Here is a 27,545-nt window from a genome sequence, read left to right on the forward strand (position 1 = left end):
ATATAATAATTGGAGCTCATAACATAACTCATAACAACACTGATTTTAATGTATTTTTTTTTTTTCAGCAACGACACTTAAAAAAAAAAAAAGTCCCACTAAAATTATTGGGGATCCAAAAGGGTCCTGCTCAGTAAAGTGTTAAAAAATAAATCGTAATTTTTTAAAAAACTGTTAACACAATAGTCCCGAGATCAACTTCAGATCCATCCGTCAATTATAACTTGTGTTGTTGTTTATTATGTTCCTTGTTTGTTCATTTTAGCCCTTCTTTAAAAAAAAAAAAAAAAGAATTTAAATATGCAACATTTTCCCCAATTACAACACTTTATGTACATATTTATATACAGATATGAACAATAAGTTATTCACTGAAATATATTTATTAATTGTGGTTCTTACAAAAAATATATCTTATAAAATATAAAAGCTAAAATGTCTCTTAAAGCTCTGCCCCTTTAATTAGTGCATACTAAATAATTTTACTTTAGCCTACTACTACAACCATATTATTTACCAGCAACATAAAGTGAAACAGAGGCAGAGGTGTCCTGCCACAGTCAGTAACAAATAAACAGAAAACTGTAGTGGTCAAATACAAATAAGGTAACAAGAGAAGTATCCTACACGTCTCTTTTGTAAAGTACATCTGAACAGCCTATATGGGCATCTACATCAACTATATGATTTGCCTGAGAAGCTGGACAGGACAAAAAAATATATATATATATATATATATTTATTTTTTAATTTTTTTTAATTTTTATTTGTGGCGGACGTAATTCTTTCGTGGCGGGGCCGCCACAAATAAATGAATGTGTGGGTAACACTGGGGTTGATATCAGCACTTCAGTCATCAACAATTGCATCATCAGAGAAATGGACATTGAAACAGTAGTAGTTGTATTGACACTTATTTGGTACATCGTTAGGTACATGTTGGTCATTAGGTGGGAAGGTTCAGTCAGGTTGGTAGTTTGTTGGTTTATCAATCCTTCTTCCATCCATCCATTTTCTACCGCTTGTCCCTCTCGGGGTCGCGGGGATCAATCGTTCAATCAAGTTGTTTTTTTGTTGTTTCTTCCGTTCTTAGTTCGGTAGATAGTTTGTTGTTAGTTGGTCTGTCAGTAATGTCAGTCAGGTTGGTAGGCAGGTTGCTACCACGTCAGCTCGTAGTTGGCTATTGAAGGTTATTGGGTCAGTCTGCTTGTTAGTTTGCCATTAGTTAGTTAGTTGGTAAAGGTACAGTACAGTAGGTGGGTTGATATGTAGTTTTTTGTTTTGTTCGAAGGTAGTAGTAATATACTTAAAGTACATCGTTTTGGTTAGTTGGTCGTTAGGTAATTAGTTTGGTTATTCAGTTGCGGATTTAATTTGTACGCTCCAGCACCCTCCGCGACCCCGAAAGGGACAAGCGGTAGAAAATGGATGGATGGATGGATGTTGCTTTGTCGATTGTTCAATCAATGGACCAAAATGATGTGTTCAGACAAAGAGTTTTCTTACCTGCTGACACTCCAGCCTTTGTGAGAGCTGTTGTGGCTTCCTGATTTGACATGTCTAAAAACAGCTGAGGGGGTCGGGAAAACTTTCAAAATAAAGTTCCCCGGCCCGGCCATACCTGTTCTCCGCCTTGGCATTGCCGATGGAGGACAGCGTCCCAGGTATGCCGACGCATGTGTGGCCCCTCATCCCAGTGCATGGTGTTAGCAGGTAAGAAACCTCTCTTACACAAAAAACTCAGTCCGAACACAATAATAATTTTGCATCTATCTATCTCAAGATGAACGCAATTTATTTAATTGTTCAATCAAGGTGGTTCAATCTGTTGAGCACAATTCATAAACAAGGCAATTTAAAGTGCTTAACAGATGCACAAAACTGTTTTAATATGCAAGTATTTTAAACATTTGTGCCCTGTTCTTGCTTGTTTTTAACCTGTTTGTCCTGTAAAGCAGTGGTCCCCAACCACCGGACCGATTGGTACCGGGCCGCACAAGAAATTTTAAAAAAAAAAAAACATTTTTTTTTTTTTTTTAAATTAAATCAACATAAAAAACACAATATATACATTATATATCAATATAGATCAATACAGTCTGCAGGTATACAGTCCGTAAACACACATCGTTGTATTTCTTTATGGAAAAAAAAAAAAAAAAAAAAAAAAAAATTTCCATAAAGAAATACAACAAATACAATACAAACATTTTTTTTTTTTTTTTTTTAATTTGTCCGTGGGAGAAATTTTCAAGCATTGACCGGTCCGCAGCTACAAAAAGGTTGGGGACCACTGCTGTAAAGGACCGCGGGCACCATTGTGATGTTGTATGGGTGCTGTACAAATAAACCTTCATTAAGAAATTATTGTTTTGGTCGTCGCTTGGTCGTTTGTTTCTTTGTTAAAACTAGGCTGACTATTGATTGGTTAGTCTGTTAGGTAGCTCGTTGTTTTGTTACTGAGTGAGTCAGTGATTTTAAGCACAAAGCGGCACATCACACGTGCAGTCTCACATTTCAACATGTCCAAAAAGGATTAGAAAGAAGATAAGTCCTTCATTGATGTTATTATATACATTGGTGTTGCTAGCTGTGGGAAGTGCAAATTTAGCACTTATTTTAGATCCTTACCAGCAGCAGGGATGAAAGTCAGCACGTCCAGGTCCGAGTCCATGGTTCGCGGCCATAAAAGGGTGCAGTGCCGTCTCCGGGTTAGGGACGAGATGTTTTCCCCAAGTGGGGGAGTACAAGTACATCTGAGTCTTGTTCAGGAGTGAGGGAAGAGTGGATCGTGATTGTCTGCAATGATGCGGACCCTTCATCGATCCATTGTGGTGAAGAAGGAGCTGGACCGGAAGGCGAAGCTCTCAATTTACCGGTCGATCTACTTTCCCATCATCATCTATGGTCTTGAGCTTTGGGTTAAGCGACCGAAAGGACAAGATCACGGGTACAAGCGGCAGAAATGAGTTTCCTCCGTCGGGTGGCGGGGCTCTCCCTGAGAGATAGGGTGAGAAGCTCTGTCATGCAGGAGGAGCTCAGAGTAAAGCCGATGCTCCTCCACATCGAGAGGAGCCAGATGAGGTGGTTCGGGCATCTGGTCAGGATGCCACGCCGAACGCCTCCCCGGGGAGGTGTTTAGGGTACGTCTGGCTGGTAGGAGGTCACGTTGGGGAGACTGTCTCCCAGCTGGCCTTGTATCGACTCGGGATCACCCTCGGGATGGATGGACGGATAGATAGATGGATGGATGGATGGACGGCCGGACCAGCATCTGGATCATGATGAAAGGTTAATGAACGTGCTCAAGTCATACCAGAGTTATACTATTTGTTCCCACAGTGTTCGATTCAAGAACTCCTTCATTCCGCACTCCATGCAGCTGTATAATCACTCGCCATACAGCAATAGATGATATTTGTCTATTACCTGACCGCGTCCATGTTACAGTTAAAGTACCAATGATTGTCACACACACACTAGGTGTGGTGAAATTTGTCCTCTGCATTCGACCCATTCCCTTGTTCACCCCCTGGGAGGTGAGGGGAGCAGTGGGCAGCAGTGGTGGCCGCTCCCGGGGAATAATTTTTGGTGATTTAACCCCCAATTCCAACCCTTGATGCTGATTGCCAAGTAGGGAGGTAATGGGTCCCATTTTTATAGTCTTTGGTATGACTCGGCCGGGGTTTGAACTCACAACCTACCCATCTCAGGGCGGACACTCTAACCACTGAGTAGCTACCTCTCTTTGTTTGTAATGTATATTTTCTGCTGGATCTATTCTCTATTTTATGCTGCAGCTGTTACATGGTAATTGGGATTTGTTATATATTGTATATATCATACAAAACAATAATATATCAGTATATATTATATACTGTGTATTTAATATGTAAATATTACATATGTTCTATTTTATATTGCTACGATGGTTCATTTTTAGTCTACTTTATACCTGCATTATCCTTTCCATCCTTACCTTTTCCATCCTTTGTAACTGAGCTACTGTGCAGAGCAATTTCCCTTGTGGCTCAATAAAGTTAGTCTGAGTCTAAGTCTATACTGTACAGCGCCCTTGATCCAAAATGTAGGTATCTTTAGGTTGTTGCTATCCATGCGTCAAATACCCTGACAGTTTTCCCAACTTGAAGCTGAAGTGCATCTGCAGTAATTTTCCGACAGTTTCCTTCCTCTTTCTCTACTCCCACTCCATCCATCCATCCATCCATCCATCCATCCCTCCACCTCCTCCGAGCCCTGTGGGAGAGCGCTGGTGTGGTGTATGGTTGGCTGGCTGGTCACGTCGTGGAGGATAGAAGGAGGTATACATGTGTAACTAACAGGCTGCTTCTCGCATTGATCCGCCCAAAAGGAACAACGGTGACCTTTTCACTTGTTAACTTGAAATGTGCACTCAGAGAAAGAAAAAAAAAAGACATGCACAAAAAAACTCTACTCGATTCCGCTGAAGTGCTTTCTGCTCTCCCACTAAGCTGCACTTCATTTGTGCCTACCTGTTAAATATGCATGTGTGCGTAAGTGTGTGTCTGAGTGGGTTGGGTAGGAACAGCAGCGGGTCAAAGGTCACTCGGCTGAGCTTGGTGTTTGTGTAAATAATGTCAGAGGCTGTGCTCGTGATGCAATGCGGCGTATCGCGCCTCCTCCTCCTTATTGTGTCTTGCTGAGAGACGAGCACTCGCGCCAATGCTGATGTTTTGTACAGCCAGAAACTTTTTTTTTTTTTTTGCTACCAAATGTTGAGCAAAGAACTTCCAAATGATTCACACAGATTGTGCCAATGTCACGCATCACACAATGGAACCTCCCAACTGTGTTGCTAATATTTGAACATTCCTTAGCCTCGTATTAAACGTGGAGGTTATTTTGATTGATTGATTGATTGATTGATTGAGATGTTTATTGACATCTTAAAGAATTGAATCCCTGTAATGCAGGGGTGTCAAACTCATTTTAGATGGGGGGGCCAAATGGAGAAAAATCTACTCCCAAGTGGGCCGGACTGGTAGAATCACGGCACGATAACTTAAAAATAAAGACAACTTCAGATTGTTTTCTTTGTTTAAAAATAGAACAAGCACATTCTGAAATTGTAAAAATCATAATGTTGTTGTTTTGTTTTTTTTACACTTACATGTTGCGATTAATAGTTTATTTGTCGTTATTTATATTTTCTGAATAAATGATGTGATAATGTTCATCAGTCAACTCATTGGTGTTAATCAAGATAAAAAAATTATATCAAAATTAGACATGTCCGATAATATCGGTCTGCCGATATTATCGGCCGATAAATGTGTTCAAATGTAATATCGGAAATTATCGGTATCGTTTTTTTTATTATCAGTATCATCATTTTTTTTAATTTTTTTTTTATTAAATCCACATAAAAAACACAAGATACACTTACAATTAGTGCACCAACCCACCCCATTTACACTCATTCACACAAAAGGGTTGTTTCTTTCTGTTATTAATATTGTGGTTCCTACATTATATATCAATATATATCAATACAGTCTGCAAGGGATACAGTCCGTAAGCACACGTGAGTGTGCGTGCTGCTGGTCCACTAATAATACTAACCGTTAACAGTTAATTTTACAAATTTTCATTAATTACTAGTTTCTATGTAACTGTTTTTATATTGTTTTACTTTCTTTTTTATTCAAGAAAATGTTTTTAATTTATTTATCTTATTTTATTTTATTAATTTTTTTAAAAAGTACCTTATCTTCACCATACCTGGTTGTCCAAATTAGGCATAATAATGTGTTAATTCCACGACTGTATATATCGGTTGATATCGGTATCGGTTGATATCGGTATCGGTAATTAAAGAGTTGGACAATATCGGCATATCGGATATCGGCAAAAAGCCATTATCGGACATCCCTAATCAAAATCAAATTACAGGATGTTATTTATGTAGTTGGATCATTTACCTCGACTGGTGCACTAACATCATGTGCTTTATTTTGTACATATGTAGCGTCATCTACAAAGATACAAAAAATTGTTGTTGCTATTGCGACATCCAGTGGACACATTTAGAACAGCTGTTTCTTTCATTCAAAAATTTCCGGTTAATTTTTATACTTGGCAAACTCATCCCGCGGGCCGGATAAAACCTGTTCGCGGGCCTGATCCGGCCCTCGGGCCGTACGTTTGACACCCCTGCTGTAATGCTTTAAAAAGGCAAATGGATGGCACAAAAAGCCAAAAGGCTTGTTTACATTGTGGTCCATTAAATATTAGGGGTGTAACGGTACACAAAAATTTCGGTTCGGTACGTACCTCGTTTTAGAGGTCACGGTTCGGTTCATTTTCGGTACAGTAAGAAAACAACAAAATAATAAATTTTTTGGTTATTTATTTACCAAATTTGTTAACAATGACATAACATACATATACACACAGGGTCCATTCCCAGGGTTAATGTGGTCAACATATACATACTTGCCAACCTTGAGACCTCCGATACCGGGAGGTGGGGTGGAAGGGTGGGGTGCGGTTGGGGGCGTGGTTAAGAGGGGAATATATTTAAGCTAGAATTCACCAACTCAAGTATTTCATATATATATATATATATATATATATATATATATATATATATATATATATATATATATATATATATATATATATGTATATATGTATGAAATACTTGACTTTAAGTGAATTGTATAACTATATATATATATATATATATATATATATATATATATATATATATATATTATATATATATATATATATATATATATATATATATATTATACATATAAATAAAAGAAATACTTGAATTTCAGTGTTCTGGAGGCTATCCAGTAGATGGCAGTATTGTCCTGTTTAAGAGTGTCACAACATTGCTATTTACGGCAGACGGACTGCTTTATGGTAGACTAAACGTGACTGCTGTTGTTGTGTGTTGTTACCGCGCTGGGAGGACGTTAATGAAACTGCCCAACAATAAACCCACATAAGAAACCAAGAACTCGCCCTCGATCATTCTACAGTTATGACGTCATTGGGCAGGCAATCTGTTTATATTGTGGGAAAACGGACGTGAGAACTGGCTGTCCCCACTCAGGTCCGCATTGAGCTGGAGGGGGCGTGGCCTCCAGCTCTTGCTGAATACCGGGAGTTTTGTCGGGAGAAAATTTCTGCCGGGAGGTTATCGGGAGAGGCGCTGAATACCGGGAGTCTCCCGGTAAAAACGGGAGGGTTGGCAAGTATGACATATATAAAATAAAAACTAAATAAGATAAGGCTCAGAATGGTTTCTTAACAAAACCTTTCTACATATGAAGTGCTTTTTTTGATTGATTGATTGATTGAGACTTTTATTAGTAAATTGCACAGTACAGTACATATTCCGTACAATTGACCACTAAACGGTAATACCCGAATACGTTTTTCAACTTGTTTAAGTCGGGGTCCACGTTAATCAACATTAAACTGCATCAAGTTCAAGATTCAAGATGCTTTATTATTGTCCATTCTTTAACATGTACAAGACACATAACAACTGAAATGTCATTTCCGGCACAGTCCCACTAAGAGCAGACATACGTTACAGGGAGACAAGACGGGACAATGTTGGCAAGTATGGGTGTGCCTCCGCATTTTTTCAATGCAAAAAATGTGCCTGGGCTCAAAACACGTTGAAAAACACTAACTCATTGAAGGCCTTTAATTTTTTGCGACTCCAGACAGATTTTTTTGTTTGTATTTTTGGTCTAATATGTCTCTTTCAACACTTTGGGTTGCCAACCCCTGAATAAAGGGTGTTTCTGTGGTATGTTGTGATCAATGAATTCATTTCGACTTAGCATTCCAACTGTGGGCGCCAACAGTGAATTGCAATGTTCTAGTTGCCATAAAGTGACGCTGCATGCATTAATGAGCGTATATGTCATGGAGGTCGTCTATATACCGTATATAAATGTGTGTGTGTCCTCAGGCACACACACACACACACACACACACACTGTGTCGTTACTCCACTATGGAATAGACCTGCATGTGTGCGGGCCGACACTGAGGGCGCGCTCCCTTCACACTGACACAGGCTGTGCACCTCCATGCTGTAAATTCCCTGCCTCTAGCAGAGGTTATCAGATGTCTGCCTGCGACCTGCTGAGGGAGAACACGACACTGGCGGGATAATGGCATCCGTTCAAATGAAAAGGGGGAGGGAGTCAAAGAAGTGGGACCTTTTCCTCACAGCGGGTTGAGATGAAACAAATGGAGGTGGATGGTGTAATGATGGAAAGACACAATTGTTGAAATGAGGCAACAATCACACACAAGTGGTGGAGAGAGAGAAAGGAGTGGTGGTTTTTTTTCCCCTCCTCCTGTGTTTTATATTTAGGGAGGCACAGCACCACCATGTGGCAGGTGGATGACATGACATGTAGAATTGAAGGCTCGCATGCCAAATATTTTTGAGGGGAGGGAAAAAAGACAGATCCAAAATGCCATGCATATATAATTGCTCATTAATCTCTTTCCAGGAGGCCTTTACTATGCCAAAAGACTAATAGAGAGATGATTTCATTCAACTAATTACATATATTAGCACCGCCATTATTAACCATTTGCGGAATTATCATCTGAAGCTTTATTAGTAAATTCTCTATTTTTGTGAAAAACTTTTTAAATGGAAAATTTGATTTGATAATGAATTACGTTATGTATTATTTATTTTGTTTGATGACATGTCTATAAATTAATTTGATTAAAGGCGCGAATGCAGCTGAGATAGGCTCCAGTTCGCAACTTTTGGTCGCTGATAAAAAAAAAAGCCTTGCCTGTACCGGAAGTAGCGTGACGTCACAGGTTGAAAGGCTCCTCGCATTTCCCCATTGTTTACACCAGCAGCGAGAGCGATTCGGACCGAGAAAGCGACGATTACCCCATTAATTTCAGCCAGGATGAAAGATTCGTGGATGAGGAACGTGAGGGTGAAGGACTAGAGTGCAGTGCAGGACGCATCTTTTTTCGCTCTGACCGTAACTTAGGTACAAGCTGGCTCATTGGATTCCACACTCTCTCCTTTTTCTATTGTGGTTCACGGATTTGTATTTCAAACCACCTCGGATACCCGCGACCCCGAACGGGACAAGCGGTAGAAAATGGATGGATGGATAAAGGGGAACTGCAGTTTTTTTGGAATTTTGCCCATCGTTCCCAATCATTATGAGGGACGAGAAGACAAAAAGTTTATTTTTTTTGTAAAAATCGACTCGTTCTAGGTGGCTAATATCCTACCCTAATACCCTACTGTGCAATATCACCCTTCGAGTGCAATACGTCCGACACTGGTTGTTATTTATTACTCCGGTACTCTTGTCTTGTTCGGTATATTGTACAGTATTTTGTATTTCTATAGTGTTTTGTATATTGTACAGGATTGCTTATTATTTTTAGTGGATAGTAGTCTGTTTATTTCAATTGTTAGTTTTTTCTTTATTAACTGTTGTGTAATTTATTTTTACCCCATATTTGTTCCCACTACCGCACCTTAAATTGGAGTCCTTAATCTCGTTATGTGCACATATAATGACAATAAAGTCCATTCTATTCTATTCTTCTATTTTTCTAGCAATGCAGCTAATGGGAGCAATCAATTCTACCTCTAAATCAATTTAAAAATGCATTCAAAAACCGTCAACAATACTTCATTTACGTTCCATAACCTGTATAATAACCAAGCTATAGCGACATTGTTATTGTTAGAGCGAGCACCGAGGAACTATTTTTTTCAGCGTAGTAACACATCGCTTTGCCTCGATATTAGTTGTAAAAGCTAACTATGGCAAGAGATAAGCTAGCTTCTATGTCAACACAAAACACGTTTGAATTTGTAATGCACAAATCTGTACTGACTGATATGTCGTGCTGCGTGTATCATGGTCGATATTAAAGTGACTCACTCGACTGTTTGGTCCAGCTGGCCGGGGACGTTTCCTGTTGATTTTGGGTAAGCAATCCATTTATGTCGAAATAGCTTGTCTCCAAGTTCCATAATTATAGCGTCAAAATCGCTTTCACCTCACTTTGTCGGCTTCCGTCTGCTCCAACGTCTCACTCTTCCTTGGTGCTGGCTACTAAAAGCATTAGTTCATCCTCAGTATATTTAGCTTCAAAAAAATAAGGTTATGAATCCTCATCTGTCCAAAAATTGTCGTCTTTGTTATCTGTTATAAATTCTGCCATGGTTAGAACACACACATGTTTGATTCCGGAAGTAGGAACAAACATTTGTCGGCAGCAGTCGGATGTGCGCTGCTATGGAAACAAAGATACATGCGCTGAAGAATACGGTAAATAGTGTACATATTACATATTGTTATGAATGTGTCTGTTACTACATTATATATAGACTTGCAGTGTGTACATAAAACGTCGATGGAGAGTTTTGAAATTATTTTAGAGTGCTTTGAAGGTTACAATGGTGACTCCCATTAGCCACATATTTCAAGCAATTTGTATCATTTTTTAAATCCTAATAAAAAAAAGACGTGTGTTCTTTTCCCTCATAATGATTGTGAACGATTGACAACATTAAAAAAAGAAAGGGCAGTTCCCCTATAAGTTTTTTTTTAGTTCCTGATTAATTTATTGAAGAAATTAATAATAATTGTGTGGAGAAAATACTTTCAATTGAAAAAAAATAAGGTTTTAAATTAAAGATATTTCATACAGTCTGTTTAAAATATAATATTTATTTATCTTAACACTCCTCAGTGTTGCCGGTGTACTGGAGAGGAGGCTACGATGGATAGTCGGACCTCGGATTCAGGAGGAGCAGTGTGGTTTTTGTTCTGGTCGTGGAACGGTAGACCAGCTCTATACTCTTGGCAGGATCCTTGAGGGTGCATGGGAGTTTGCCCAACCAGTCTACATGTGCTTTGTGGACTTGGACAAGGCCTTCGACCGTGTCCCTCGGGAAGTCCTGTGGAGAGTGCTCAGAGAGTATGGGGTATCGGACTGTCTGATTGTGGCGTCTGCTCCCTTTATGATCAGTGTCAGAGCTTGGTCCGAATTGCCGGCAGTAAATCGGACTAATTTTTTAGGGAGGGTTGGACTCTGCCACGGCTGCCCTTTGTCACAAATTCTGTTCATAACTTTTATGGACAGAATTTCTAGGCGCAGTCAGGGCGTTGAGGGGATCCGGTTTGGTGGCTGCAGGATTAGGTCTCTGCTTTTAGCAGTTGATGTGGTCCTGATGGCTTCATCTGGCCAGGATCTTCAGCTCTCACTGGATTAGTTCACAGCTGAGTGTGAAGCGACTGAAAATCAGCACTTCTAAGTCCGAGTCCATGGTTCTCGCCCGGAAAAGGGTGGAGTGCCAACTCCTAGACCAGGGGTCGGCAACCCAAAATGTTTAAAGAGCCATATTGGACCAAAAATACAAAAACAAATCTGTCTGGAGCCGCAACAAATTAAAAGCCCTGTTACATACAGATAGTGTGTCATGAGATATAAATTGAATTAAGAGGACTTAAAGGAAACTAAATGAGCTCAAATATACCTACAAATGAGGCATAATGATGCAATGTGTACATATAGCTAGCCTAAATAGCATGTTAGCATCGATTAGCTTGCAGTCATCCAGTGACCAAATCTGTCTGGAGCCGCAACAAATTAAAAGCCCTGTTACATACAGATAGTATGTCATAAGATATACATTGAATTAAGAGAACTTAAAGGAAACTAAATGACCTCAAATATAGCTACAAATGAGGCATAATGATGCAATATGTACATATAGCTAGCCTAAATAGCATGTTAGCATCGATTAGCTTGCAGTCATCCAGTGACCAAATCTGTCTGGAGCCACAACAAATTAAAAGCCCTGTTACATACAGATAGTGTGTCATAAGATATAAATTGAATTAAGAGAACTTAAAGGAAACTAAATGACCTCAAATATAGCTACAAATGAGGCATAATGATGCAATATGTACATATAGCTAGCCTAAATAGCATGTTAGCATCGATTAGCTTGCAGTCATCCAGTGACCAAATATGTCTGGTTAGCACTCCACACAAGTCAATAACATCAACAAAACTCACCTTTGTGCACTCATGCACAACGTTAAAAGTGTGGTGGACAAAAATGAGACAGAAAAAGAAGTTGCATAAAACACGTCCTAGAAAGTCGGAGAAAGTTAAACATGTAAACAAACTATATGGTGAGTTCAAGGACCGCCAAAATTAGTAGGACAAAACGGCGCTCGCCAAATACTCGAATCAGTGAAGCATGTTTAATATAAACAGTGTGCTTTATAACAATTAGGGAGGTTTGTGTCATGCTTGTCCTCCTACAGAAACCATATTAACACAAAAAAAATGTTTTTTCCCCCTCATCTTTTTCCATTTTTCATACATTTTTTAAAAAAGCTCCAGAGAGCCGCTAGGGCGGCGCTAAAGAGCCGCATGTGGAATTAACACATTAGTATGCCTAATTTTGTTGTGATGCCCCGCTGGATGCATTAAACAATGTAACAAGGTTTTCCAAAATAAATCAACTCAAGTTATGGAAAAAAATGCCAACATGGCACTGCCATATTTATTATTGAAGTCACAAAGTGCATTATTTTTTTTAACATGCCTCAAAACAGCAGCTTGGAATTTGGGACATGCTCTCCCTGAGAGAGCATGAGGAGGTTGAGGTGGGGGGTGGGGAGGTATTTTGTAGCGTCCCGGAAGAGTTAGTGCTGCAAGGGGTTCTGGGTATTTGTTCTGTTGTGTTTATGTTGTGTTACGGTGCGGATGTTCTCCCGAAATGTGTTTGCCATTCTTGTTTGGTGTGGGTTCACAGTGTGGCGCATATTTGTAACAGCGTTAAAGTTGTTTATACGGACACCCTCAGTGTGATCTGTATGGCTATTGATCAAGTATGCCTTGCATTCACTTGTGTGTGTGTGAAAAGCCGTAGATATTATGTGATTGGGCCGGCACACAAAGTGAAGTGAAGTGAAGTGAATTACATTTATATAGCGCTTTTTCTCAAGTGACTCAAAGCGCTTTACATAGTGAAACCCAATATCTAAGTTACATTCAAACCAGTGTGGGTGGCACTGGGAGCAGGTGGGTTAAGTGTCTTGCCCAAGGACACAACGGCAGTGACTAGGATGGCGGAGGCGGGGATCGAACCTGCAACCCTCAAGTTGCTGGCAGTGCCTTTAAGGTTTATTGGCGCTCTGTACTTCTCCCTACGTCCGTGTACACAGCGGCGTTTTATAAAGTCATACATTTTACTTTTTGAAACCGATACTGATCATTTCCGATATCACATTTTAAAGCATTTATCGGCCGATATTATTGGCAGTCCGATATTATTGGACATCTCTACATCAAAGGTATTAAATGCCTGTTTTATCCGCCTTAATTTATTTTTAAAAATTGTATCTAAAAATAATACTTTTAAATGAAATAGAATTTTTTTTTTGTATATTATATATAATACACACTTTTGGGGGGTAAAAGAATAACATTAAAAACTACCAAAAAAAACTAAATATTGCATACATTTTTTAATTTCCTAAAGTTTGTAATAAGCAATGCATAGAAATGCGCTTATACAATCATTAATTCAATAAACACTAAAAGGACCCAAGCCAAGAAGCTATTTGGTTTAATTAAATGTGACGGTTAATCGTTTCAATTATTCAGAAATAATTGGACCATAAAATCACATTCAATTAAATGAAATTATGATATTTCATTAAACATCATTATTTTATGGATTAAATAGAGTAGATGAGTGAATACTGTCAAGTTGAGGGTGCTGGTTTCCCGGAAAGGTTATTAATTACTCTTGTGAATATTCCCAATGGCATGAGGTGTATATGATCATGTAGGCATGAAGACACGTTAGTACTGCGTATGCGACACGGGAACGTTATTTTATTCTATTGTTAGAGCAGCGTTGTAATTACACCCGCAGAAACATTCAATCATGAAGCGTCCAATTAAGAAGCGCAACACCAGGCCATCTTCACATCTTCTCTGCCCTTTAACTGCCCCCTCGTTTGCATAATCCTCCCGGGAATACTGCAAGATAATGAGTGGGGTTTTAGTGTACCTTCAGCAAACACTTTCACAACACTTCTGGCTCATGGTTCAATTTTGTGGTGTACCTTTAATCCTGTGTAATTTGAATTGTGGATGTTAAATGCGCCATAAAATGACTACAGATGGAAATGAGCATGGTGCTAAATCTGATGTGGTCATATTTTTCATGTAACTGCACATTGTCCTTCAAATAAACAAATACATATATACAATACAGGCCAAAAGTTTGGACACACCTTCTCATTCAATGCGTTTTCTTTATTTTCATGACTATTTACATTGTAGATTGTCACTGAAGGCATCAAAACTATGAATGAACACATGTGGAGTTATGTACTTAACAAAAAAAGGTGAAATAACTGAAAACATGTTTTATATTCTAGTTTCTTCAAAATAGCCACTCTTTGCTCTGATTACTTTGTTGCACACTCTTGGCATTCTCTCGATGAGCTTCAAGCAAACCTGTGAAGTGAAAACCATTTCAGGTGACTACCTCTTGAAGTTCGTCGAGAGAATGCCAAGAGTGTGCGAAATAGTAATCAGAGCAAATGGTTGCTATTTTGAAGAAACTAGAATATGAAACATGTTTTCAGTTATTTCACCTTTTTTTGTTAAGTACATAACTCCACATGTGTTCATTCATAGTTTTGATGCCTTCAATGACAATCTACATTGTAAATAGACATGAAAATAAAGAAAAACCCATTGAATTGGCCTGTACTGTATATATATATATAAAAAATAAAAAATCTCCTGATGATTGAGGGAAACCCCTCATGAAACAGGCCTGTAGAGATGAAATAGTCTTGTGATTTTTCCCACACGTACATATACCTGTATATATATATATATATATATATATATATATATATATATATATATATATATATATATATATATATATATATATATATATATATATATATATATATATATATATATATATATATATATATATATATATATACATATATATATATATATATATATATATATATATATATATACAGATATATATATATATATTAGGGATGTCCGATAATGGCTTTTTGCCGATATTCCGATATTGTCCAACTCTTTAATTACCGATACCGATATCAACCGATACCGATATCAACCGATGTATGCAGTCGTGGAATTAACACATTATTATGCCTAATTTGGACAACCAGGTATGGTGAAGATAAGGTACTTTTTAAAAAAAATTAGTAAAATAAGATAAATAAATTAAAAACATTTTCTTGAATAAAAAAGAAAGTAAAACAATATAAAAACAGTTACATAGAAACTAGTAATGAATGAAAATGAGTAAAATTAACTGTTAAAGGTTAGTACTATTAGTGGACCAGCAGCACGCACAATCATGTGTGCTTACGGACTGTATCCCTTGCAGACTGTATTGATATATATTGATATATAATGTAGGAACCAGAATATTGATAACAGAAAGAAATGGGGGGAGGGAGGTTTTTTGGGTTGGTGCACTAATTGTAAGTGTATCTTGTGTTTTTTATGTTGATTTAATAAAAATAAAAATAAATAAAAAACCGATACCGATAATAAAAAAAACCGATACCGATAATTTTTGATATTACATTTTAACGCATATATCGGCCGATAATATCGGCAGGCCAATATTATCGGACATCTCTAATATATATATATATATATGTGTGTGTGTGTGTGTGTACATAGTATTAATAGTTTATCTTCAAGAGTGCATGAGTTATAGGATGTAACACAACTACCCGAATATGAGATGACTCTTGGTTTTCAATACCTGTTTTAAAAATAAATAAAAAATTGTTGAGAAAAAAGACAAGAAAAAATTAATGTTTTAGACTTTTTTTGTCAAAAGTCAAAAAATTGGCGTTTTATATTCTGGCAAAAAAAACTATCCTTTGAAACAAGCAGCCAAGACTCCATAAAGAAAACGCCAACTTTAACAAAACAACACAATATACCAGTTAAACCACACAAACTGGGAACGGAAATATACGCGGAAGCTTTTGTATGTTGCTGCTGGATCCTTCTGCCACACCAACGTCCGATAGTTCGTAGATCACCACAATGAACCCCGCTGGGCAACTTGTAGCTTTTTCCTTGGCGCAGGGTTGCGAATGCATAAACAATGTCAGAAATTACTTTTAACAACTCTTTGTCATACATTTTTTTTTATCAAACATTCGTTCTTTCCTCAGGTACCCGTCTCCCGGAGAAAGGTGCGACCACAGGCAGCATCATCGGCGCCATCATCGGCGTCATTATCATCCTCGCCATCATCGGCACTGCCATCGCCATGTATCGCAAACATCGCAACAAGAAGCTCAATGGAGAGTGAGTGCATAGTCTGCCACACACACACACACACACACACACACACACACACACACACACACACACACACACACACACACACACACTTCTTGTATTTGTTACCTTCTTGAGACCTCCAAAAAATGCCCACCTCTTTAGGACCACCCTTTCTAGTAGGGATGTCCGATATTATCAGCCGATAAATGCTTTAAAATGTAATATCGGAAATTATCAGTATCAGTTTCAAAATTACTGGTATCGGTTTCAAAAAGTAAAATGTATGACTTTTTAAAACGCCGCTGTGTACACGGACGTAAGGAGAAGTACAGAGCGCCAATAAACCTTAAAGGCACTGCCTTTATGTGCCGGCCCAATCACATAATATTTACGGCTTATCACACACACAAGTGAATGCAATCATACTTGGTCAACAGCCATACAGGTCACACTGAGGGTGTCTGTATAAACAACTTTAACACTGTTACAAATATGCGCCACACTGTGAACCCACACCAAACAAGAATGACAAAGACATCCGCACCGTAACACAACATAAACACAACAGAACAAATACCCAGAACCCCTTGCAGCACTAACTCTTCCGAGACGCTACAATATACACCCCTCCCCCCCCCCCCCCACCTCAACCCCGCCCACCTCAACCTCCTCATGCTCTCTCAGGGAGAGCATGTCCCAAATTCCAAGCTGCTGTTTTGAGGCATGTTGAAAAAAATAATGCACTTTGTGACTTCAATAATAAATATGGCAGTGCCATTTTTGGCTTTTTTTTTCCATAACTTGAGTTGATTTATTTTGGAAAACCTTGTTACATTGTTTAATGCATCCAGCGGGGCATCACAACAAAATGAGGCATAATAATGTGTTAATTCCACGACTGTATATATCGGTATCGGTTGATATCGGAATCTGTAATTAAGAGTTGGACAATATCGGATATCTACTTTCTAGATATATAAAGATTTGTATTTACAACATTAATAATATATACATACTCTGCCAATATAAAAAAGGTAAGCTTTTAGTAAAACATTTTTTTGTTTTGTTTGTAATTGGTTTTTAATCTTCATTATTTACTTCGTTATTACAGTATGTCTCTATATACATAGTTCTTTATTTTTTTTAATTCATTTTGGCCAAAGGGGGCGCATTTACATTTCTTACACACACTTGTTATTACATATGTTGGCCAGAGGGGGACCACTTGAAATTAGGGATGTCCGATAATGGCTTTTTGCCGATATCCGATATTCCGATATTGTCCAACTCTTTAATTACCGATACCGATATCAACCGATATATGCAGTCGTGGATTTAACACATTATTATGAAGATAAGGTACTTTTTTAAAAATAATAATAAAATAAGATAAATAAATTAAAAACATTTTCTTGAATAAAAAAGAAAGTAAAACAATATAAAAACAGTTACATAGAAACTAGTAATGAATGAAAATGAGTAAAATTAACTGTTAAAGGTTAGTACTATTAGTGGACCAGCAGCACACACAATCATGTGTGCTTACGGACTGTATCCCTTGCCGACTGTATTGATATATATTGATATATAATGTAGGAACCAGAATATTAATAACAGAAAGAAATGGGGGGAGGAAGGTTTTTTGGGTTGGTGCACTAATTGTAAGTGTATCTTGTGTTTTTTATGTTGATTTAATAAAAAAACAAAAAACAAAAAAAAAACGATACAGATAATAAAAAAAACGATACTGATAATTTCCGATATTACATTTTAACGCATTTATCGGCCGATAATATCGGACATCCATACTTGAAATGTTTACACACACTTATTTCATATGTTGACCATAGGGGGAGCACTTTTAAAACCGACACACAGTCAATTTGAAAAATCCCTCCTTTTTGGGACCACCCTCATTTTGATAGATTTCACCACCAGGGGTGCAAATGAGACATTCTCTATTAGATGCAATGTTTTTTTCCGTATTGGGACCATCATTTATGTCCTAACTTGTTCACCCGTCCTCATATGGAAGCTACTTTTCCTTGTTGATGTCTCAAGAAGGGTAGAAATACACACACACACACACACACACACACACACACACACACACACACACACACACACACACACACACACACACACCATTACCCTGCTTGGCACTCAGCATCAAGGTTTGGAATTGGGGGTTAAATCACCAAAAATGATTCCCGGGCGCGGCCACCGCTACTGCTCACTGCTCCCCTCACCTCCCAGGGGGTGATCAAGGGGATGGGTCAAATTCAGAAGACAAATTTCGCCACACCGAGTGTGTGTGTGACAATCATTGGTACTTTAACTTTAACACACACACACACACACACACGTTATTGTGACCGGCTTGAATACAACATGACTTATTTTGCAGCGGCCCCCCCAAATACAAGCCCCCTCCGCCTAAGAAGAACAACAACACTGCTGGGAGGCCGGTGAGTTTTATTTGGCGAAAGGAAAAACAGAAAGATTTGTTTTTTCATGTCATTTTCTTTCCTTTTAACGATTCTTTTGTGCTTTGTTGGCATGCAGCAGGTGATCACAAACAACGTGCCAGCGGCTGAGGAGCACCCCCTGCAGTATTACAGCACGCAGGACGCGGAGCCAGTCACAGTAAGGAAGCGTGCGGTTTAAAAATGCAAGGATCATAACGGTCCTTCTGAAATATTCATTATGTCGGCTTGTTTTTCTTCTTTTTATTATCATTACTATGTGATGCAATGCCAGTTTTAATGCATGTTTAATGCACACAGCACTCTAGTAATTATGTTTGTATATACAATGTATTAACGCTCTTTTAACACTACTCAGATTTAACAGGTTTTATAGTAAAATTAGCATATATATATATGTATAGCATATTTACACATTCATATCATGATATTTCTGCTATAAATGTACAAAACCCAAAACCAGTGAAGTTGGTAAACGGTAAATAAAAACAGAATACAATGATTTGCAAATCCTTTTCAACTTATATTCAATTGAATGGACTGCAAAGACAAGATATTTAATGTTCCAACTGAGAACCTTCATTTTTGGGGGGCAAATAATCATTAACTTAGAATTTAATGGCAGCAACACATTGCAAAAAAGTTGGCACAGGGGCATTTTCACCACTGTGTTACATGGCCTTTCCTTTTAACAACACTCAGTAAACGTTTGGGAACTGAGGAGACACATTTTTAAAGCTTCTCAGGTGGAATTCTTTCCCTTTCTTGCTTGATGTACAGCTTAAGTTGTTCAACAGTCCGGGGGTCTCCGTTGTGCTATTATAGGCTTCATAATGGGAGACAGGTTTGGACTACAGGCAGGCCAGTCTAGTACCCGCACTCTTTTACTATGAAGCCACGCTGTTGTAACACGTGGCTTGGCATTGTCTTGCTGAAATAAGCAGGGGCGTCCATGATAAAGTTGCTTGGATGGCAACATATGTTGCTCCAAATCCTGTATGTTACCCATGCATTGGGCACTAATACACCCCCATACCATCACAGGTGCTAGCTTTTGAACTTTGCCCCTAGAACAATCTGAATAGTTGTTTTCCTCTTTGGTCCGGAGGACACGACGTCAAAGTTCCAAAAAACAATTTGAAATGTGGACTTGTCAGACCACAGAACACTTTTCCACTTTGCATCAGTCCATCTTAGATGAGCTCGGGCCCAGCGAAGCCGGCGGCGTTTCTGGGTGTTGTTGATAAATGGCTTTGGCTTTGCATAGTAGAGTTTTAACTTGCACTTACAGATGTACTGACAAACTGTAGTTACTGACAGTGGTTTTCTGAAGTGTTCCTGAGCTCATGTGGTGATATCCTTTACACATTGATGTCGGTTTTTGACGCAGTACCGCCTGTGGGATCCAAGGTCACGGGCATGCAATGTTCCATGCAGTGATTTCTCCAGATTCTCTGAAGCTTTTGATGATATTACGGACCGTAGATGGTGAAATCCCTAAATTCCTTGCAATAGCTGGTTGAGAAATGTTGTTCTTAAACTGTTCGACAATTTGCTCACGCATTTGTTCACCAAGTGGTGACCCTCGCCCCATCCTTGTTTGTGAATGACTGAGCATTTCATGGAAGCTGCTTTTATACCCAATCATGGCACCCACCTGTTCCCAATTAGCCCGTTCACCTGTGGGATGTTCCAAATAAATGTTTGATGAGCGTTCCTCAACTTTCTCAGTCTTTTTTGCCACTTGTGCCAGCTTTTATAAAACATGTTGCCGGCATCAAATCCCAAATGAGCCAATATTTGCAAAAAATAACGTTTTCCGGTTTGAATGTTAAGTATCTTGACTTTGCAGTCTATTCGATTGAATATAAGTTGAAAAGGACTTGAAAATCATTGTATTCTGTTTTTATTTACCATTTACACAACGTGACAATTTCACAGATTTTGGGTTTTGTATATTATAGTGCATGGTTCGCAAACTTCAGGAAACACTTGGCTCTCCAAGTACCACCATAATGACCTACATTAAAATATAGTAGCGTAATAGGCCTACGTATGAATGAAAAACAAGGGAGGTTTTATTTAAAAAATATATTTAATATTTTTGGCCACTGTTGCATTCCACACAGTTTGAACAGTAACAATGTGTTTGATTATTTATTTAACTGATTATTTGGCGTTCCACTAGATGAAATACGCATACCACAGTCTGAGAATCACTGATCTAGTGGTTACATATATTTTTTTCTAACCCAGCACTTTCTGTAAGAACAATATGCTTGTAATAAATGTCGTGTACTAAAATCTGAGATATACTTATCAAAATAATCCAAAATATTCAGCCCTCGTAGACAGATAATTGTGTTTATTGCAATTAATACAGCTCACATATTAGTTATGCTTACAATGATGAAATACCTGAAAATCTACTTTTTAATACATTTTAAAAAACAGATTATATATCTGAAATCAAGGTAAAGGAAATGTCTTATTTTGGATACATATAGTACATATTTTAGTTACAATGACAAACTAAATAATAATGCATTTTTCATCAGTGATTCTATTCTAATCCAAATCCAAATAACTTCCTGTCAATGAGAAAGGACGCAAAGAAAAAAAGCTCCGCTTCTGCTACCGGAGTTTTTGTTAAGTCTGAAGATTTTGACCACTGATTTGACCACTGATTTGCGATCACAGCCACAGGAGAGTCACCTGGCATCTTCGATCTGATTTTGGTCAGTTGAGAGGCACTGATACGCTGAAATAAGGCGAGTGGAAGAGCCGTTAGCCTCAAGCCAAAGGCGCCTCCCGCAGTTCAAAGCGGTTGCCTAGCAACCAAAAGTTACGGCGAGTTTACAGCTGTTTTAAAGTGATCCCGACGTCGCAGAGTGATATAAGTTGACAGGCTGACACCTCAAATTGATCTCTGAACGGCGCAAGGTACGAAATTGTTGAAAAAACAAGTTAAAAGTGCCGCAAGTCGCTAAAGAAGTAACTGCCCTTAGAGGCGCTGACGTCAGTGACTGCCGCGATGCCAAAAGTTAAAGGATTGACTGGAAAGACTGATTTGAAGCTGGGCACAGGACATGATGGGATTCAAGAAGGGATACTACAAAAAATACTCCAGGAATTTAAAGAAGAAATTATAGAAAAATTGGAAGAATTGATGGATGGATGGAAAGAGGATTTGAAAGAAATGAAAGAAGAAATTAAAGAAATGAAAAAAGAGAACAACTCCAGAAATAAAGAAGCCACTGAAATGAGCAAACAAATGAAGATCCTTCAAGAAGACAACAACATGCTGAGGATCATCATAGATGAAATGGATCAGGATAAACGAATGAATGATATCATTGTGACAGGGCACCGAATTAAACCAAGATCCTATGCGAAAGCTGTGAATAATGAAGGTGAACCAGATGAAATGGATATGGTCTCAGCAGAACAGCAAGTGGTCAACTTTCTGCAATCAAAAGAAATTGAAATTGACATTAATACCATCGAAACATCCATCCCACTGAACGGAAGAAACAACAACGCCACTCCAGTCGTGCTCGTGAAACTCGTAAACAGAAAATCTAAAATGGCACTGCTGAGACAGGGAAAGAAGCTGAAGGGAACAAATGTGTACATGAATGAGCATCTCACAAAACGTAATGCTGGAATCGCCAAGAAAGCACGCGACTTGAGAAGGCAGGGAAAAATCCAGGGAACTTGGAGCGCCAACTGTAAAATCTACATCAAGCTGAATGGAAGTCCAGAAGCAAGAGTAATTGTTGTCCATGACATCAAGGACCTGGACAATTTTTAAAGTTTACACAGCTACCACAACAACGATGATAATGGACTCTGACAGAAAACAAGCACCTAAATTCAGCATCGGCACTACTATGTTCCAAGGGACGACTAAACAAGAGGACCTAGATTCAGGATTGCATCCACCTACACTTACAGAGATTATTGAAACAACATCCAAGATTGTTGAACAAGAAAATATGGAACTAAAAAATTTCTGCAACAAAGATCACAAAAACCAGGATTTGGAAAATGATATAGATCCAGATACACATTTTTTCTCCCACATCAGTAATAGTTGTTTTTATTATACAGATGATCAATATAATAGCAACATTGAATGTGATAACAAATTGTCAATTATTCATTTTAATAGTAGAAGCTTGTATGCAAATTACAATAACATTAAGAACTTTTTGGAACACATCAACGAACCCTTCAAAGTGATTGCTGTCACAGAAACATGGATTGATGATAAAAAAGGAATAGATTTTGATCTGGAGGGATATGAACTAAACTACATCAACAGAACCAACAAAAATGGAGGAGGAGTAGCTGTGTACGTGATGAAGAACCTGAACTACAAAGTGGTAAAAAACATGTAATTTGCCATAGATAATATCTTAGAATGTATAACCATCGAAATATGTCAGGAAAAAAGCAAAAACATATTCATCAGTTGTATATATAGATCACCTAAGTCAAGTATAGAAACATTTGAAGAATGGATCAAGGCAACTTACATGGACAATGGTCAAAGAATAATGTTCTTATGTGGTGACTTTAATATTGACTTATTGAACCCCAACAAGCAAAAGTCTATTGATGACTTCATTGATACAATGTACAGCATCAGTCTATATCCTAAAATCACAAAGCCAAGCAGAATCACAGGACAATGTGCCACGCTTATTGATAATATTTTTACCAATGATTTTGATAATAACACTACAAGTGGTCTACTTATAAGCGACATTAGTGATCATCTGCCAGTTTTTACAATATATGATGGAAACTACAAGAAGAACATGGAAGACAAAAGGACATTTCGAAGACTATGCACAGAGAAGAGGATGACTGCCTTCAAAATTGAGCTACAAAAGCAAGATTGGGGCAATGTGTATAATGAAAAAGAGGTTGATGAAGCATATGAACATTTCTTAAACAAGTTCATAATACTTTATGACAAACATTGTCCATGGATACAACTCAGTAACAAGCAGAGAAAGAATAATCAACCATGGGTGACAAAAGGATTAAAAAATGCTTGTAAGAAGAAGAATACACTGTATAGAAAATTTATAGCACAAAGAACTATAGAGGCAGAAATTAAGTACAAAAAGTATAAAAACAAGTTAACAGACATACTACGATCATGTGGAAAAGAATATTACAGTGAATTATTGGACAGGAACAAAAATAATATGAGAGCAACATGGGGCATCCTCAATAGCATTATCAAAAATGGAACTAAGAGGGACTACCCTCAATACTTCTTAGATGAAAATAAAAAAAATGACAACATAAAGGAAGTAGTTGAAAGCTTCAATAATTATTTTGTAAATATTGGACCAAAATTGGAAGAAAGGATTCCAGACCCAGTTCCAATTGAGGACTATAATGATACCATAGAGCGAAATCCCAACTCCATGTTCCTCAGTAATGTGACACAGGAGGAAATAGTTACAATCGTGAAAAAATGTAAATCTAAGACTTCAACTGATTGTAACGGAATTGATATGGAAACGATAAAAAAGGTTATTGAAGAGATCTCAGGACCATTAATGTATATTAGTAACCTATCATTTCAAACAGGTACATTTCCAAACAAAATGAAAATAGCTAAAGTTGCACCAATTTATAAGACTGGAGACAAACATCAATTTACAAATTATAGACCTGTTTCTCTACTTCCACAATTTTCTAAAATCATTGAAAAACTGTTCAATAACAGATTAGAAAGTTTCATAAATAAAAATAGAATACTCGAAGAGAACCAATATGGATACAGAGCTAATGTTTCAACTTCAATGGCTTTAATTGAAATTACAGAAGAAATTACCAATGCAATAGATAGTAAAAAATGTGCGGCAGCAGTGTTTATGGATCTAACTAAAGCATTTGACACAATTAATCACAATATTTTAATCAAAAAACTAGAACGATATGGCATCAGAGGGTTAGTCTTAAACTGGATAAGAAGTTATCTAACGAACAGGAAACAATACGTGAAGCTAGGCGAACACACGTCTACAACGCTAAATATATCCTGTGGTGTACCTCAGGGATCAATACTAGGACCTAAATTATTCAATCTCTATATAAATGACATTTGTAAAGTTACAAAATATTTAAAGTTAGTATTATTTGCGGATGATACAACAGCGTTTTGTTCAGGAGAGAACACACAGGAGATAATACAAATAATAACAGAAGAAATTAACAAATTAAAAAGATGGTTTGACAAAAACAGACTATCGTTGAATCTTAGTAAAACTAAAATAATGCTATTTGGTAATAGTAGAAGAGAAAGTCAAACACAAACACAAATAGACGGAATAGAAATTGAAAGAGTAAACGAAACCAAATTTCTAGGTATAATGATTGATGATAAATTGAACTGGAAATCTCACGTAAAAAATATACAACATAAAGTTGCAAGAAACACGTCAATAATGAATAAAGCAAAACATGTTCTAGACCAAAAATCCCTTCATATTCTCTACTGCTCACTAGTGTTACCATATCTGAGCTACTGTGTAGAAATATGGGGAAATAATTACAAAAGTACACTTCATTCATTAACGGTGTTACAAAAAAGATCAGTTAGAATAATACATAATGTTGGATATAGAGAACATACAAACCCTTTATTTATTGAATCAAAAATACTGAAATTCCACGACATAGTGAATTTGCAAACAGCTAAAATTATGCACAAAGCAAACTATAACCTGCTACACAAGAATATACAACAATTCTTCTCAAAAAAAGAGGAGAAATATAATCTTAGAGAAAAACTTAATTTATAACATTTGTTTGCACGTACAACACTTAAGACCTTCAGTATATCAGTATGTGGAATTAAATTATGGAATGGATTAAGCAAAGCAATCAAACAATGTACTAATATGATACACTTCAAGAAACTCTTCAAACTTAAAGTGTTTACAAAGTACAAAGAAGAAGAACCATGACAAACATTCTCAATTTATTTCATCCATCCATTCATTCATTCTTAAAGTAATCTTACTTATCTCATCATATGAAATATGACTTACTTCACCAATTATTATTTTTAAATTCTTACTATTATTTATTTATTTATTTTTATTGTGATTACGTATGGAGTTTATTGTGAAAAAATTGTGAACAGGAAGTGAACAAAAAGTTTTGCAACTGTTATGTAAAGAAAAGGGGTAGGATTAAATAAGCTCTGCTTCTTCCTACTCCTTTTCGAACATGTTGAAAAGAAACTGGAAATTGTGATGTATCATGTTGTATGCTTGCATGTTCGAAATAAACTCAAACTCAAACTCAAACTCAAAAGGTATTGAATAACTAAAATCAATAATTTATTGGGGAGAGGGAAGTCTGGGCTTTTCTTCTTAGGCTGCTGTCCCCGCGATTCCACCTCGGATAAGCGGAAGAAGATGCATGCATGAATGATAGTAATCTAACTAACCATAACCAATCATCTTCCAACATAAATCAACACAAATTCCTTTTAGTTTTAAAATCTACTAGTTCCAAAGTGACAAACTCATCATGTCTGTCATCTTGCATCATGTTTATCAGGTGGGAGGAGACATGGAAACAAACAGGTGGTGGCGCTAGAACAGAATATATCAAATGTGTCAAACTCAAGGCCCGGGGGCCAGATCTGGCCCGTGGCATCATTTTATCTGTCCCGCAAACACCTGGAAATATGTGTCAATAAAGTACTTAATATTTTCTCACTAAATGTAATTTTTCATTTTGACAGAAAAAGTATATGTACTGCTTGAAATTGCATGCCTTTCAAACTTTAATAGTATCCATTATTGCAAAATATATTACAGTTTATTATAATACTTTCCAAACATTTTTTTGTCTAAATAAAAATAAATATTTAAATATCTGCTTAACTTATGATTTTACAGCAAACTACCCATCAAATGAATATAAATGACAATACATGTAACAGTTTTCTTTACAGCATATTACTGTAAATTGAAACAAAACTACCAGTTTTTTTGCATTAAAATGATGTTAAATTGAAACAAAACTACCAGTTTTTGACTGTAAAATTTACGGTTGTTGTTTTTAACAGTTTATTACTGTAAATGGAAAGTTAAAGTTAAGTTAAAGTACCAATGATAGTCACACACACACTAGGTGTGGTGAAATGTGTCCTCTGCATTTGACCCATCCCCTTGTTCACCCCCTGGGAGGTGAGGGGAGCAGTGAGCAGCAGCGGTGCAGTGCCCGGGAATCATTTTTGGTGATTCAACCCCCAATTCCAACCCTTGATGCTGAGTGCCAAGCAGGGAGTTAATGGCTCCCATTTTTATAGTCTTTGGTATGACTCGGCCGGGGTTTGAACTCACAACCTACCGATCTCAGGGCGGACACTCTAACCACTAGGCCACTGAGTAGGTAGGTGGGCTAGTGGTTAGAGACGGTACATTTTGTTTTTACGGTAGAAAAACTGGCAGCTAAGTTGCCAGAATTTTTTTTTTAAATTCCATTAACAATAGCGAAGTGAATTATATTTATATAGCGCTTTTTCTCTAGTGACTCAAAGCGCTTTACATAGTGAAACCCCATATCTAAGTTACATTTAAACCAGTGTGGGTG

At 37.4% G+C, this 27,545-nt stretch overlaps 1 protein-coding gene across 1 annotated transcript in view; it reads left to right on the forward strand.

Annotated features, from left to right (window-relative positions):
* The window catches only part of si:ch73-22o12.1 (nectin-2), a 357,045-nt gene that overhangs the window by 319,780 nt on the left and 9,720 nt on the right, over positions 1-27,545 (forward strand). The window contains exons 7-9 of the mRNA XM_062063883.1: positions 16,311-16,446; positions 18,830-18,890; positions 18,988-19,068. Coding sequence (XP_061919867.1) covers positions 16,311-16,446; positions 18,830-18,890; positions 18,988-19,068 — 278 coding nt within the window. The remainder of the gene's footprint in view (positions 1-16,310; positions 16,447-18,829; positions 18,891-18,987; positions 19,069-27,545) is intronic.

The sequence above is a fragment of the Entelurus aequoreus genome, linkage group LG11 (genome assembly GCF_033978785.1).
Source record: "Entelurus aequoreus isolate RoL-2023_Sb linkage group LG11, RoL_Eaeq_v1.1, whole genome shotgun sequence".
Taxonomy (NCBI): Eukaryota; Metazoa; Chordata; class Actinopteri; order Syngnathiformes; family Syngnathidae; genus Entelurus; species Entelurus aequoreus.